At 50.1% G+C, this 14,850-nt stretch overlaps 1 protein-coding gene across 1 annotated transcript in view; it reads right to left on the bottom strand.

The window, feature by feature from the left end:
- Window positions 1-14,850, bottom strand: part of DLGAP2 (DLG associated protein 2) — a gene marked incomplete at its 3' end in the record, with an annotated part of 768,810 nt that overhangs the window by 698,218 nt on the left and 55,742 nt on the right. The window contains exon 2 of the mRNA XM_080794969.1: window positions 791-897. Coding sequence (XP_080651095.1) covers window positions 791-805 — 15 coding nt within the window. The 5' untranslated portion in view covers window positions 806-897. The remainder of the gene's footprint in view (window positions 1-790; window positions 898-14,850) is intronic.

Genomic DNA, 14,850 nt, shown 5'->3' with positions numbered 1-14,850 from the left:
TTACACAGACTGACGTCCAGCGAAGGGCGGCCGTGTTCCCGGCTGTGGGGAAGGCCCCGAAGTCAACGCCGCCTCCCGAGAAGATCAAGGAGGCCAAGCAGACGTTAGCGCACAGAGATGTGCACGTGTGAGGGGCCCCGAGGGACACATGGGGGGACGCAGGAGACAAGACCAGCACTGAAGGGTCTACGCGGAGTCTTACCATGCTCACGCACACCAATCTGTCCCGGAGATACGAGACCTCCGGACGTGTCCTCTGTCGCCCCCGAGCCATCGGAGCGAAGGCGTCCGTGTGTGGGGGGCGCGGCACTGGGAGGGGAGGTCACAGCCCGCGTCACCCGTGTCCGCAGGCAGGGAAGTGGGGGTACAGCCCGCAGGGCCTTCCCGAGGACCCGGCTCTGGGTGTTCCGGGAACGTGCGGCAGTGACACGGGGCGTCCCTGCTCCGCTGTGAGTGGCTCTGTGCCCCCGGCTCCCGTGCTTCCACCACGACGCCACACGACAGCCTCCGAAGACCACCGTAGCGGAACGAGAGCACAGCCACTCCGCTCAGCGGTTCCCGTCCCAGCCACCACGGGCCCGCGCACCCACTGGGCACACCTCCCACTGCCGGCGGCCGGCGGCAGAGACCCCACCAACCTCCTTGGGCCCCCCCGACATCCTCCAGCATGGCAAACCAATAAGCATGGTGCCTCTGAGCGGTCAGCACGGCGTCCAAACATGAGAGTCCCTCCTCGCCCGCGTCCCCACCGCCAGCCTGCGGGGCATGGGGAGCACAGGAGGGACATTACCTGAGCAGTCCCCATCGTGGCTGGGCTGGTGCAGGCCGAGGGCGTCCAGCGGCAGGTGCTGTGAAGCCGCACGGGGCTCAGGGCCGTGCCTCACGTGGTGCCAGAGCCTACAGTGAGGAATGGACAGAAATGGGGAAGATATGATAAAAAAAAAATAACAATAATAAGCAACCCCCCCCCACACAGAAAAGAAAACACTTGGAATCTAGATAGAAAACATGAGTCCGAACGATAATTAGAGCTACTGGGAGCCGGGCTTTGGCAGAGACGCTGTCTACACCAAGCAAGGCCAGGTCGGTTTAAGACCCTGAAACATGGTGTCTGTACGCGCAGACCTGTGTCCCCGGGGCGGGAAAGAGGTCACTGCTCCAGCAGGGCAGGATGAGACAAGACATCGCCTCCCACCTTCAGACCCCGGAACCGGAGAGAAGTGAAAGCGGCGGACCCTGAGCCAGGGCTGCGGCTTCCCGGAGAGGCGGCGGGCAGGGCGGTATTCGTGGCCGGGCCGGCCCTGCCGTCCGGGAACCCAGGGCGGCTCCGGGCTGTGAGCTCGCTCTCGGTGCAGGGGAGACCGCAGGGGCAGCTGCCGAGCGGAGGGGTACCAGGACGTCGCCCTGATCCCTCCTAACCCTCTGCTCCTTCCCTCCCGGAAAGCCGGCACCCAGCGCGGCACCCCGTCAGCCACGTGCGGCGGGGGCTCCTCCAGGAGGCGGCTGGTAGCATCAGGCGGGGAAGACCTGACGTGCTTTGTTCCTATGGGGCGAACCCACTGCCCGTTCACGTGCCCTCGGAAACCGCCCTCAGGCTCAGCAACTTTCCCCGAAGACCAGAAGTCCCACATGCAGCGCTCAGCTTCCAAAACTCCCTCCGTCCCCAGAGTCTCCGAGCAGACCCGTTACTGGAGGCCACACGCTTCCTTTCAAACACACGAGCCTCCTAAGGTAGGGAAGCAGCCGTGTCTCCCGTGGGCGAGCGTGCGCCGCAAACCTGACTGTAAGGCACACACGCCCCGGAAGGTGCTCGCCGGCTCCCGAACCCGTTAGCAACCTGCCGCGACTGTCACCTAAGCTGCGGGTGCATTTCCAGGCACGTCCTCCTGAAACACCCAGAGCAACAGCCCCCTTCTCACTGGCATTACTCATGTCCGGAACCAGAACCAGGATTTCTCCTGCGTTTCCCGCCTCTAGACTCACGCGGACCCTGCAAACCCCTTCCAGGCAGACACCTGGGTTGTCTCGTTTTTCCCGACGCCTGAGAACTCCGCACATTTCTATATGTTTCTCAGTGAGTTTGTGCAGAATACACTTGTGGGAGTGGGCTTAGCAGGTCGCAGGACGTGCGTGTGCACCCCGCCCACCGGGTCTGCTGTGGGTCTGCGCTGGAAGGAGAGTCCCCACTGTTCTCGCGGATCTGGAGGAACTCGCGGTGGGACTCCCGACCAGATGTGCTCCCACGCAGCCCACCTGTTCCACACAAGTGTCTGCTTCTTTGGGGGAGTTTCTAATGACTGTGTAGCTCCCCGTATATATTCCAGACCCCTGTCTGCTCCGTCCGCTGCCACACTCCTCCTGCTTCCCACGCCCTCACTGCCTCAGTGGTGGCTCTCAACACGTCAGACGGGCTGAGTAGGATTCGTGTCCGAACCGATCACACCTTCTTTAAGGGCTACTGTTATTAGAACGACCTTCCCAATTCCACAATTCAAAAAATACATTTGAGGGGCACCTGGGTGGCTCAGCGGGTTAAAGCCTCTGCCTTCAGCTCAGGTCATGATCCCAGGGTCCTGGGATCGAGCCCCGCATGGGGCTCTCTGCTCAGGGGGGAGCCTGCTTCCCCCTCCCCCTCTGCCTGCCTGTCTGCCTGCTTGTGATCTCTCTCTCTCTCTCTCTGCCAAATAAATAAATAAAATCTTAAAAAAAAAAATACATTCGACTAAATTTTGTTATACCGTTTGTACAAATATTTCTAATGATGTGTCTGTAAATTTGAGTTGCAAAGTAGAAATTTTCCCTCCAGTGGCTTACCGATTGTCCCAATAAATAGATTTGCTGAATAATCCATATTTTCTCCACCAATCTGAAAATGCCATTTGTGCAGAAAAGACTGCGCTACGGGTCACTTTACCTCCAGGAGCACAGGGACACCTGATTCTCTCTAGGAGACCAGAACTCCCACCATTCAGGCTGTCTTCAAAACTCTTTCTTAGACAATCTTAAAACTTCTTCGCAGAAATGTCTGTTCATGTCCTCTGCCCATTTCTTGATTGGATTCTTTGTTCTTTGGGTGCTGAGTTTGATAAGCTCTTTAGAGATTTTGGCTACTAGCCCTTTATCTGATATGTCGTTGCAAATATCTTCTCCCATTCTGTCAGTTGTCTTTGGGTTTTGTTGACTGTTTCCTTTGCTGTGCAAAAGCTTTTGATCTTGATGAAGTCCCAATCGTTCATTTTTGCCCTTGCTTCCCTTGCCTTTGGTGATGTTCCTAGGAAGAAGTTGCTGTGGCTGAGGTCGAAGAGGTTGCTGCCTGTGTTCTCCTCAAGGATTTGGGCGGATTCCTGTCTCACATTGAGGTCCTTCCCCAATTTTGAGTCTATTTTTGTGTGTGGTGTAAGGAAATGGTCCAGTTTCATTCTTCTGCATGTCACTGTCCAATTTTCCCAACACCATTTGTTGAAGAGACTGTCTTCTTTCCATTGGACATTCTTTCCTCCACTGTCAAAGATTAGTTGACCATAGAGTTGAGGGTCTATTTCTAGTCTCTCTATTCTGTTCCATTGATCTGTGTGTCTGTTTTTGTGCCAGTATCACACTGTCTTGATGATAACAGCTTTGTAATAGAGCTTGAAGTCCGGAATGGTGACACCACCAACTTGGCTTTCTTTTTCAACACTCCTCTGGCTATTTGAGGTCTTTTCTGGTTCCACATAAATTTTAGGATTATTTGTTCTGTTTCTTTGAAGAAAATTGATGGTATTTTGATAGGGATTGCATTAAATGTGTAGATTGCTTTTGGTAGCATACACATTTTCACAAATTTGTTCTTCCAATCCAGGAGCATGGAACATTTTTCCATTTCTTTGTGTCTTCCTCAATTTCTTTCATGAGAACTTTATAGTTTTCTGAGTATAGATTCTTTGCCTCCTTGGTTAGGTTTATTCCTAGATATCTTATGGTTTTGGGTACCATTGTAAATGGGATTGAATCCTTAATTTCTCTTTCTTCTGTCCTCTTGTTGGTGTATAGAAATGCAACTGATTTCTGTGCATTGATTTTATATCCCAACACTTTACTGAATTCCTGTATGAGTTATAGCAGTTTTGGAGTGGAGTCTTTTGGGTTTTCCACATAAAGTATCATATCATCTGCAAAGAGTGAGAGTTTGAGTTCTTCTTTGCCAATTTGGATGCCTTTAATTTCTTTTTGTTGTCTGACTGCTGAGGCTAGGACTTCTAGTACTATGTTGAGTTAGCAGTGGTGATAGTGGACATCCCTGCCATGTTCCTGACCTGAGAGAAAAGCTCTCAGAGTTTCTCCATTGAGAATGATATTTGCTGTGATTTTTTTTTTCTTTTTTTTTTCTTTTTAAAGATTTTATTTATTGGGCATCTGGGTGGCTCAGTTGGTTAAGTGACTGCCTTCAGCTCAGGTCATGATCCCAACGTCTGGGATCGAGTCCCACATGGGGCTTCCAGCTCCATGGGGAGTCTGCTTCTCCCTCTGACCTTCTCCCCTCTCATGCTCTCTCTCATTCTCTCTCTCAAATAAATAAAGAAAATCTTTTAAAAAAAAAAGATTTTATTTATGTATTGACAGATAGAGATTACAAGTAGGCAGAGAGGCAGGCAGAGAGAGAGAGAGAGGAGGAAGCAGGCTCCCTGCTGAGCAGAGAGCCCGATGTGGGGCTCGATCCCAGGACCCTGAGATCATGACCTGAGCCAAAGGCAGAGGCTTTAACCCACTGAGCCACCCAGGTGCCCCTCGCTGTGAGTTTTTCATAGATGGCTTTGATGATACCCTCTATCCCTACACTTTGAAGAGTTTTGGTCAGGAAAGGATGCTGTACTTTGTTAAATGCTTTTTCAGCATCTGTTGAGAGTATCACATGGTTCTTGTTCTTTCTTTTATTAATGTATTGTATCACACTGATTGGTGGCAGATCCGGGGAGACTCACTTTCCTTCTCTGGAGGCAGGAATCTGCTGGGTTTGAAGACTCCAAGAAGGGCTGTGCGCCAGAGATAGAGACGCTCGGTCACAGGCTGGGTGAGCTTGGAGCACGGCCGGAGACCAGGGAGATGGGGGTGATTGACCACTTTTCTCCAAGGACACACTGAGGAGTGTGTCCCTCCTCCGGCCAGCGATTGGGAGGCCACCATCTCCGTTCCCGTCCTCCAGAGCTCTACAGAAAGCGCTCAGGGAACAAAAGCTCTGAGAGCAAACCTGAGGAGATGACTTAGCCCGGCTCCTGGCAAGGGCGGTGTAATTCCACCTCCAGCAAAGACGCTTGAGAATCCCGGCAACAGGCCCCTCCCCCAGAAGATCGGCAAGACCAGCCAGCCAAGACCAAGCTCACTGATCAAGAACAGTGGAATTCCAGGGGAGTGGAAAGCAAAGCATGGAATTCATGGCTTTCTCCCCATGATTCTTTAATCTTGCAAAATTATTTAAATTATTTAAATTTTGCTTTTTTTCTTTATTCTAACTTTTTAACTCTTCCTCATTCCTCTTTTAACATTTTTTAACTAGTTTATCTTAACAATACCTTTCTTTAAAAAAATCTTTAAACCTTCATTATTATAGTCATATTCTATCCTTCATTGTATCTAACTCAATTTTTTTATACATATAGGGTTTTTTCTTCTAAAAAATTTTGGGATACAACTTCTTCTAATAGATCAAAATATACCCTAAATCTAGCACAGGGCTTTGTTCTAGTCTCCAGCCTAAGCAAACTCTCTCCACTTTCTTTTTCTTTCTTTTCCCAACCAACTTATCTTATCAATTCCTTTTTTAGATTTTTTTTTTAAATTTTCATCTTTACAGTCCAAAGACCCCATCAAAAAAGAGAATTACAGACCAATATCCTTGATGAACACCGATGCGAAAATTCTCACCAAAATACTAGCCAATAGGATCCAACAGTACATTAAAAGGATTATTCACCACGACCAGTGGGATTTATTCCAGGGCTGCAAGGTTGGTTCAATACTAAGAAATTTCCTCAGCTTCATCTTCTAGTTCACAAATCTTTTTTCTGCTACATCTGATCTGCGTATGTCCACTGAGCTTTCGTTTCAAGGGCTCCAATTTTTACACGATTTCTAAGCACACCCCCTCCTACTCTAGCTGCACAGGTGTCCCCCACAGCACACAGGCTGCAGACAGGATGCGGGAAGGGTGCTGCCTCCAGGATCCAGGCTTCATTAGTGACACACCTCTGAACATAGGTCATGTAACCACAGATGATGGTCCATAACATGCAAAGTGGAGATGACAGGACTCCCCTCACAAGGCAGGTGTAAGGATTAACTGGGTTATTCATGTAAAGTCCTCAGAACATTGGTGGGAACATCCTAAGACTCAACACATGTTGCAAACATACGTTTTTGCAAACGTGGGAGGAAAAGGGTTAGCCCACAGAGTTTATGACCTGTGCAATGTGGCCGATTAGTTCAGTTATACTACCTGGTGTTGGCGATGTCTATTCTAATTCTCACTGCTCCTAATTTTAAGGAGAAAGAAAACTAAATTCCCATTGTAAACTTCTCCCTTTTTCATGGCGTCCCACTCATATTTTATGGATGAGATTGGGGGTCTTTTTCTGAGTGTTCCTCCGGTCTACCCTTTAAATGTACTTTAATAGGAGCCTGCCCTCTATAATTCAGCGTGTTTTGTCTTTCAAGTGATATGTACACTTGGGTGGCCTACTTTCCTCACCTCTGTCCCCTCATCTCTCACACTCAAAGCAGCCATGAAGCCTTTTTCTGGGGCTCCAGAAAGTCAAGGGGCAGGATGAGAAGCAACTCCTTCCTGCTTAGCTACAAAAATGTGGACTCTCCCACCAATGAAGAAAGGAGAGACCTCAGACTTTCGGCTCTTCTGAGTAGGCAGAGCTGGGGGAGGGAGAAAAGAGTGCTCCCCAGCTCCCAAGGGAGAACATTCAGGTCAAGAGAGCATGCCCCTTGGTGAGGGTCCAATCGGTAGCACCTCTAAGCTTTTTAGACCCTCCAACCTCCTTTAGACTTGCACTGTAGAATTGTAATATAAATTTAACTTTCCATTTTTATTCTTCCCTGCTGAAAAGAAAAGAATAGGTTTTAAGAAATCAACACACACACACACACACACAGGCCTCAAGAATGCAAAGCAGAGCATGGTCCATATTTATATTTTATACACAAGGTGTTTTCCCTAATAAAAAGAAATAAGATGAATATGGGAATCTACTTTCCAAATCACAAAATATTTTCCCAATTACAGCATACTTACATGAATATATAGCTATCACACCAAATATTACCTACCTAACTTCTAATATCCACAAATATTTTAACTGACCTTCCCAAGATATCTCAGGTACTTTTTAGTTTTTGAAAAGGAGTATGAGGGCGCCTGGCAGGCTCAGCTGGTTGAACGTCCACCTCTTGATTTCGGCTCAGGTCGTGATCGCAGGGTCGTGAGACTGAGCCCCATGTCGGGCTCCGTGCTCAGGAGGGAGTCTGCTGGAGATTCCCTCTCCCCCTCTGCCTTTGCCCCTCCCCCTTCCTCTCTAAAAAATAAGTAGATAAAAATTTTTGTAAAAAGGTTATGAACCATTATGATATCTATATGATAACAGGAACTGAAGAAATAATATGTCTGCTCTAACGATCCCTTAATACGAGAAAATACACAAAGGTCAAACTATATTTAGTTGGCCGGAAGGTCATCTAGTCAATAACAAAACGTCTCCTGTTATGGTTAAGAGATTAGAGCAAAGCATAACTGAGTAACGCCGAAACCCGATCCCACAGGCAATCTACTTACCCCATTTTCCTGTGTACGGGATGCACGGAGATCAGTCATTCCCTCGCTGGGCCCAGCAGCCACAGCGATCATCACCCGTCTTTTCCAACCAACGTGAACTAACCGCTCTCCCCATTTCCACACACGGGGAGAAAAAGTGGAACATGTTCACAGGGGCGTGTACAGACCTCGACCCTGATGTAAGTCTCAACGTCACACATCAGGCTACGGTCGGAAGGTACGAACAGAAACGTAATGAGAAAATAAGTCATTCAACACATCAGGCAAGTGCAATGATAGCAGTGTCCTTCCTCTAGGCAGTAAATTACAGGCACCCACTTAATAGCAAGTTTCTCCGGGTACAGAATGAGACTGTGTAATCAAAATTTTATATACAAAGATGTGTCCTCACCAGCACTACCAAATTCAGTCAATATGTCATAAGTGGGAGTTTTACTCTAAGCGCATCAGCATCACCCCAACTGTTCCTTAAATTTACTTTTTCCTGCACTCCGCAGTGGCATGTCTTCATTTCAGTCTGATTTCTCCATCCAGTTTGAAAACTTAGTTCATATATTCATGTATGTCTTCAAAATATTTTTTAAGTTTATTTATTTTTTTAGTAATCTCTACACCCACCGTGGGACTCGTACTCACAACCTAAGATCAAGAGTCACGTGCTCCAATGACTGAGCCGGTCGTGGACGTCTCCTACCCGGTAATCTGTTCCCCCATCTTTAACGACACCTGATGCAATGTCCTTAGCACCCACAGCAAGGGCACGCCGCCGATTAATTCTGTTTCTATCTGATCCCCACGGAACACATCACTCTAGGGTTACAGAGTTCACTGAAATGTCATGGGCCTCTCGTTAGTAGCAAAAGAACTCAGCTCTCCACTACCTTCTCTGACCCACGACATCTTCCCTGCCACCGAGCGATGCTTCCTCAAGTACCTGCTTCCTCCTCTCGCCTCCACTGTCCTATCCCCACTCTGACTGCTCTGCCGGGAGAGAGCAGAGTGTCCCTGCAAGGCTGGAGGTGCACCGAGCGCCGCGGGACAGGGGTCCACGGGCTTAGGCTTCATCCACGGCCTTCGCACCCACGCAGCAGCAGCCTGCGCCGGGGTCTCCGGCCTCTGCCGTCATGGGAACCAACTCCCTGCAATCAACCTCTCTAGACAGAGACAGAGGCGAAGACACACAACCGATCGGCTCTGTGTCTTGGAGGGCCTTGACCATATGCTTCTTAGTAGCAATGCCATGGTGCTTGGTGGCAGATAACAGAGAAATGAGCTCAAACCCGCCTAATAAGAAAGGCTGTTTACCGGCTCGTGTGGATGCCAAGTGCAGAGCCTCGAGTTGCTCTGATTCCTAGCTCCATGACGCCAAGTACGTGGGAGTCCTGTCTTCTTTATCTTATGATCACACCTTCAACCCGAAGCCAATGGCTCCTCACAGTGGCAGGACGGCTGCTCAGAGCCCCCACAGATTTTTTGCTCACTTCCAGGGAGAGAGTATGAGTTCTAGAAGCAACCTTAGAAACAAGGAAACCTCTTTATCAGAAACCCCTTTCCAATGTCGGAGGCTTGAGTCAGGTTACATGCCCACTGGAACACAAACCCACGGCCACGTGCACAGCTCGCACCCCCCAAAGTTCCTGGGCTGCACTGGGACTTGGGGGTGTGGCAGCAGCGAAGCTGAGGGCATTCCAACAGAGACCAGGGTCCTGACGTCACATCAAGAGAGCAGAGGATCCGTCCCAGGCCACGCCTGCAGCCTCCCCACAAGCTCTCACTTTTCCACAAGTATTAAAGCGGGAGAGCCAAGTCGGCAGCTACCCAGAGAGCTACGCCACTGCTCACAACACCCCGACCCAGCAAGTCTGGTTATTGCATTGAAATGTGTCCCTGAGTAAGATAAGCGTGTTTCTAAACGCTGGAAACGTGTCAGAGGAGGACTGAGTGCTACATGGGTTGGTACGGTGAGAGAACCGACACAGGACAACATTAAGACGTCAACCCACAAATCCCCGTGAATTACTCCTCTTCTGTCTTCAGTTTAAAAAATCATTAATAGAGCTTCCCTATGGCCCTGCAATTGCACTGCTGGGCATTTACCCCAAAGATACAGATGCTGTGAAAAGAAGGGCCATCTGTACCCCAATGTCCATAGCAGCAACGGCCATGGTCGCCAAACTGTGGAAAGAACCAAGGTGCCCTTCAACGGACGAATGGATAAAGAAGATGTGGTCCATACACACAATGGAGTATTATGCCTCCATCAGAAAGGACGAATACCCAACTTTTGTAGCAACATGGGCAGGACTGGAAGAGAGGATGCTGAGTGAAATAAGTCAAGCAGAGAGAGTCAAGTATCATATGGTTTCACTTATTTGTGGAGCATAAGGAATAACACAGAGGACAAGGGTAGATGGAGAGGAGAAGGGAGCTGAGGGAAATTGGAAGGGGAGGTGAACCATGAGAGACTATGGACTCTGAAAAACAACCTGAGGGTTTTGAAGGGGTGGGGGGTGGGAGGTCGGGGGAGCCAGGTGGTGGGTATTGGGGAGGGCACGGATTGCATGGAGCACTGGGTGTGGTACAGAAACAATGAATACTGTTACGCTGAAAAGAAATTTTTTAAAAAAATCATTAATAAATTGAGCCAGAAAACTCATACCTTTGCAGATTCTCATGTTGAAAATGGTACTAAATTTGGTTAGTAAACAAGATTATGGGAAACCGTGATGTGGCACATGCCGTAAACCAGAACTGTAGAAAATGATTCGCAGTGTAATGAGGCTCATTTATGGAATGTGCTTCAAAAACCATAGGTGGCAACGGGCTGTGTGTGAAATCCAATTATCAGAGCATTAAACGTTTCTATCTTCATATCTGCGATTGTTTTATAATCATATTGCCATTAGCATAACATGTGTAATGGTGTGTGCCAGAGAAGTTACTCTATGCTTTGCTTAATATTTTAACTAATGACTAAAAAGATAATAAGCAGAATTCCATTATAAAATGCATTTTGAACAATCTGAATTATCACGTGTTGCAAGACCCAGTAGACTTGGAGGGACGAAAAGACAGAGGTCAGGGATGGAGACAGTAAGCTGCACTGGGTTCATGTGACGCCCACACGCTGCGCAGGGAGAAGGCAGACCTGATGTCTTCCAGATCGAGAACAGTGACGTTGAGAGGGTTTGGGAGTAGGTCACGGTAAACCCCAGTGCTACTGAAGGATGCATCCCCCGCTGAGAAGAAGGGGTCGAGCCCAAAATCACCACCTGCAGGTCAGGGCTCTCAGTGGCGGTCTCCCGACTGCGGCCCAGGGCTCCTCGAGGGCATCACAGACCAAGGACAAACTGGTACAAGCCCCCATTTCTTTGGTGAGTCCGAAGGACCACAAGCCAGTACTTGCCATGACAAAGTCTGTTGCAGGAAACAAAATAGGACAGTCAGCGAAATCCTGACAACCACTCCTCGTGCTTGAAGAACGACGGCCTCTCCATCCTCTGTCGTGCCCTCGGTGACACCAGGGATGAGACCGTCAGCCCGGCCGCGTATTGTTGACAGATCTACTCACATGAAAAGTAACCCGATTTTTTTCTGAATTCAGTCAAGTTCACTTACATTGGTAGACACATTCTAATTTGTAACAAAAGGAAGAACTTTGGTCTATAATCCTATCTTTAAAAAAAAAAAACCCTATGATCGGGTAAGGTCGGCATGCACTGACCTAGGGTAGGGCAACAGCCGCTGCGAATCTGTGGCGGGTCGTCAGCTGGTAGCTGCCCTGGGGGTACCCTGCGCACCTCTGCTTCGGAGAAACACTGCCCCTTACCCAGTCGTGCACCTGCGTGGACGGAGGAGGCCCTACGTGGTGCCCATTGACATGCCTGAGGATCCCACCTTGGGGCAGCTCATGAGTTCCCACTCCCAGAGTCACCCCTGAAGACAAAGGTCCCAGTCGGCAGCTCCCTACTGTTCCGGGGAGGGGGGATGCCATTCCCAGTCCTCTCTGGTGCTAGAGCTCCCCTCTCCCAGGGGGCCAGTCCCTCCCATGGGAGAGAGGGGGCTTCTCTGGGTCTCAGCAGACCCAGGAACAACTTCTGAAAATCAAGAGAGGTGAGTAGAACCCCTACCTGTCAGACTCTGGGTCCCGCCTTCTTCCGTGAAAGACACCGTCACTTATCTGCCACCACACGCAGGCCCTTCCTCTAACATCTGTCCGCACAAAGTCGAGTCACACCCTCCCCCACCCACTCCCCGCCCACACACGCGCATCACCGAGTCGATATCCCACCCGCGGAAATCCCATCCGACAACCCCGGTGATGCGCACGCAGAGGATCTCCCCGCCACTGCACCACACGGAACACCTTCCCGCCCTTAAGCTCACACCGGCCACGACACAGGAATTCTACCCACCCCTGACGGGTGGTGAACCCACCCGTCTGAGTGGGTCAGCGTGAACCACACGACCTACAGGGGCCACGGCCAGGACTCCGTCTCAGATCGGACCTCGAGGTCAATCATCAACATTCCAAATTACCTAGGTCACCCATCGGCTCTGCGTTTAAATGTACAACAAACCCAGTTCTTAGCGTCCCCCGAGCTTCTCCTCCAGCTGTCTCCGCCCCCCGGTCTTCTGCTGCTCGCTCACCTCCCTCTTCCCCTCCGTTTCCTGTCGGCCACGGTCGTCCTCATCTCAAAGGCAGCTTTATGTTCAAAGGGAAAGAGGGGCCGGGGAGCAGAGACAGCCAAGAAACTGCCTTTTAGATTTGGGGGCAGGTGATCAGATTGTACAGGAAACAGACCTATCTTAACTGTAATCTCATTCTCCGGGCTTCCAGTGAGCAGGAAACAAGAGGGTGAGAGCTTAGTGTTCACAGAGAGGACACAAACACTCCATGCTTCCAGCCCATCAGGAAAATCCAAGGTCACCAAAGACCGTCACAGAGGAGGGAGCACTCCAAGAACAGGACGTTTATGAGATGCGTGCCGCCTGAAAAAGGTGCCAAGATTCTGGGTGACAAATTATTTGAGGTCCTCTGCCCGAGCCAGGAGAGGTGGGAGATAGGCGCACGGGTTATAAGGGAGGCACCGGCGCTGTGGGGAACACTGGGGTTTACGCACCCCAAATCTCGCAGCGGGGGTCAGTAAGAATCTCTGCTGATATCTCTGGTATCTGTCCTTGTACACAGTACTGATTTAGAAAACCTCCTTAGTGAGAAGAGGGACGTGACATTTAAACCGTCAGTGGGTGAAAGCCGGCTGCCTCACCGGCCAGTGGCCACAGGCCCAAAGTTGCCTCGTCGACTGTGACTTCTCCCGGCTGTGTGAGAAACGGCTTAGAGAAAGGAAACAGAGGTCTGGTTTCCAACTCAAGCACCTAAAATTCCAGCAAGTCCGCAATGAACAAGGTCAAAGCCCTCGTGCTGTGTCTGATCTCTCTGCCGGGGGCACCTGGCCCTCCTTCAGGACCACCTGCCTCTCAATCCACATGGGCACATGCCCCATGCCAGGGATGGGCCCACGATCCTACCCCCACATGTGGCAAAGAGACCAGAGGTGCACACGCCACTCAGGGACCAAAGGATGGTCGCTGCTGTGGTTTTTGCTGGAACGAATGGGAATGACGGTTAGGGTGAGGTCAGGCTGCAGCTACCATGGGCTGCCAGGTGGAGGCCACCTGAGAGAAGGCACGGGGGCCTCAGGAAGGGCTCGGAGCACCCACACCCTAATGACATCATCTGAGTCCTAAGATCCGGCTCCCATGATCCTATATGCAGGTCCCATGCATACCCTGTGTGTTTGCAAACCATAGTGACCCGAGGATCTGTCACTTATAACAAAATAACCCTACCTAATTGAGTAAGCTACAATTCTATCAGAGCAAAATATTGCCTGGCATCTTCTGGTTCTAAGATCTTACCTTATGCCCAATTTTCCAGTGGGGTTTCCAAACGGTCTTGGCAAAGGAAATGAGCAAAATATCACATCCTGTCTTTTCTACCTTCAAAATGGAAGGGCTGAGAGGGAAAACCCAGCGAGAACGAACAATCCAGGTTGAAATCTCGATTACGTAGTTGCCCACGGAAATGTAATTATAAGTGTTGGTTAGGTTCCCAGCCTTGTTCGTGTCCAAACAAATGAGAAAAGACTAAGTCACAGGATATATAGGACATGGAAAACTATGGCTTAAACATCAGAGTGCAGACCCTTCTGGAACCTTGGACACTGCAGGTGGTGAACACCAAGGACGCTGTGAAACACGGCTCTCCTGACTCCGGGAGCCACCAGAATTTGGGGATGCATCGGCATTCCCGGGAAGAGCAGTGCCCAAAGTGCAGGGCGAGGGAGGCCTGGGACGCGATGAGAAGCATCCCAGCTCCGAAGGCGGCTCCTCAGACAGACTTGCAGCTTTGTGGCGATCGTGAGGCCTGGGAAAGGAGCCTGACGGAGGGAGGGAGGCAGGACCGTGGAGGAAAGCGGGAGCGGCCATTTCTAGAGACCTGCTCCTGGTACAGCTCCGCCAAGACGTTTATCCTGGGCATCGTAAAAGGGGAAAAGTAACTTCTGACAACTGCAGTTCACTTGGGAAGCAAATCCCACCCACTCCTAATTCCTTGAGTGTCTGAAGCTGTAGGAAAAGGAGGGGGAGTTGGTATAAATCGGTGTAGGACAAGCAGTGCCCTTTCTGGGTAACTTAAGCTGAATTAGAGTGAAGACATTATAAAAAGTTTCAAGTATCCCAAGGGATGAGGAAGGCAGCAACTTTGCACCTTCAAATAACTCGTGTTAGAATTTCCCTGCAAAAATTCAAGGCTGCCGAACCCGTGTTACTTTCTTCAACAGACGGCACATTGGAAAGTGCAGAACGCAGGACCAACCACAACACGTCCACCCCTCCCGCTGTCACCACAGTCCCAGTATTTACTCCAAAAGGGAAAGATGTAGATGGCTCCGGAACCGGGTCTAGAGGCCCCACAGAGACCACGACCTCACTGCTGAACGAGCCCCAGGGCCAGAGCGTCTGCGGAAATGTAG

This window comes from Martes martes (genome assembly GCF_963455335.1).
Source record: "Martes martes genome assembly, chromosome: 2".
NCBI classification, from domain to species: domain Eukaryota; kingdom Metazoa; phylum Chordata; class Mammalia; order Carnivora; family Mustelidae; genus Martes; species Martes martes.
This window is presented reverse-complemented; position numbering and strand designations above follow the sequence as displayed.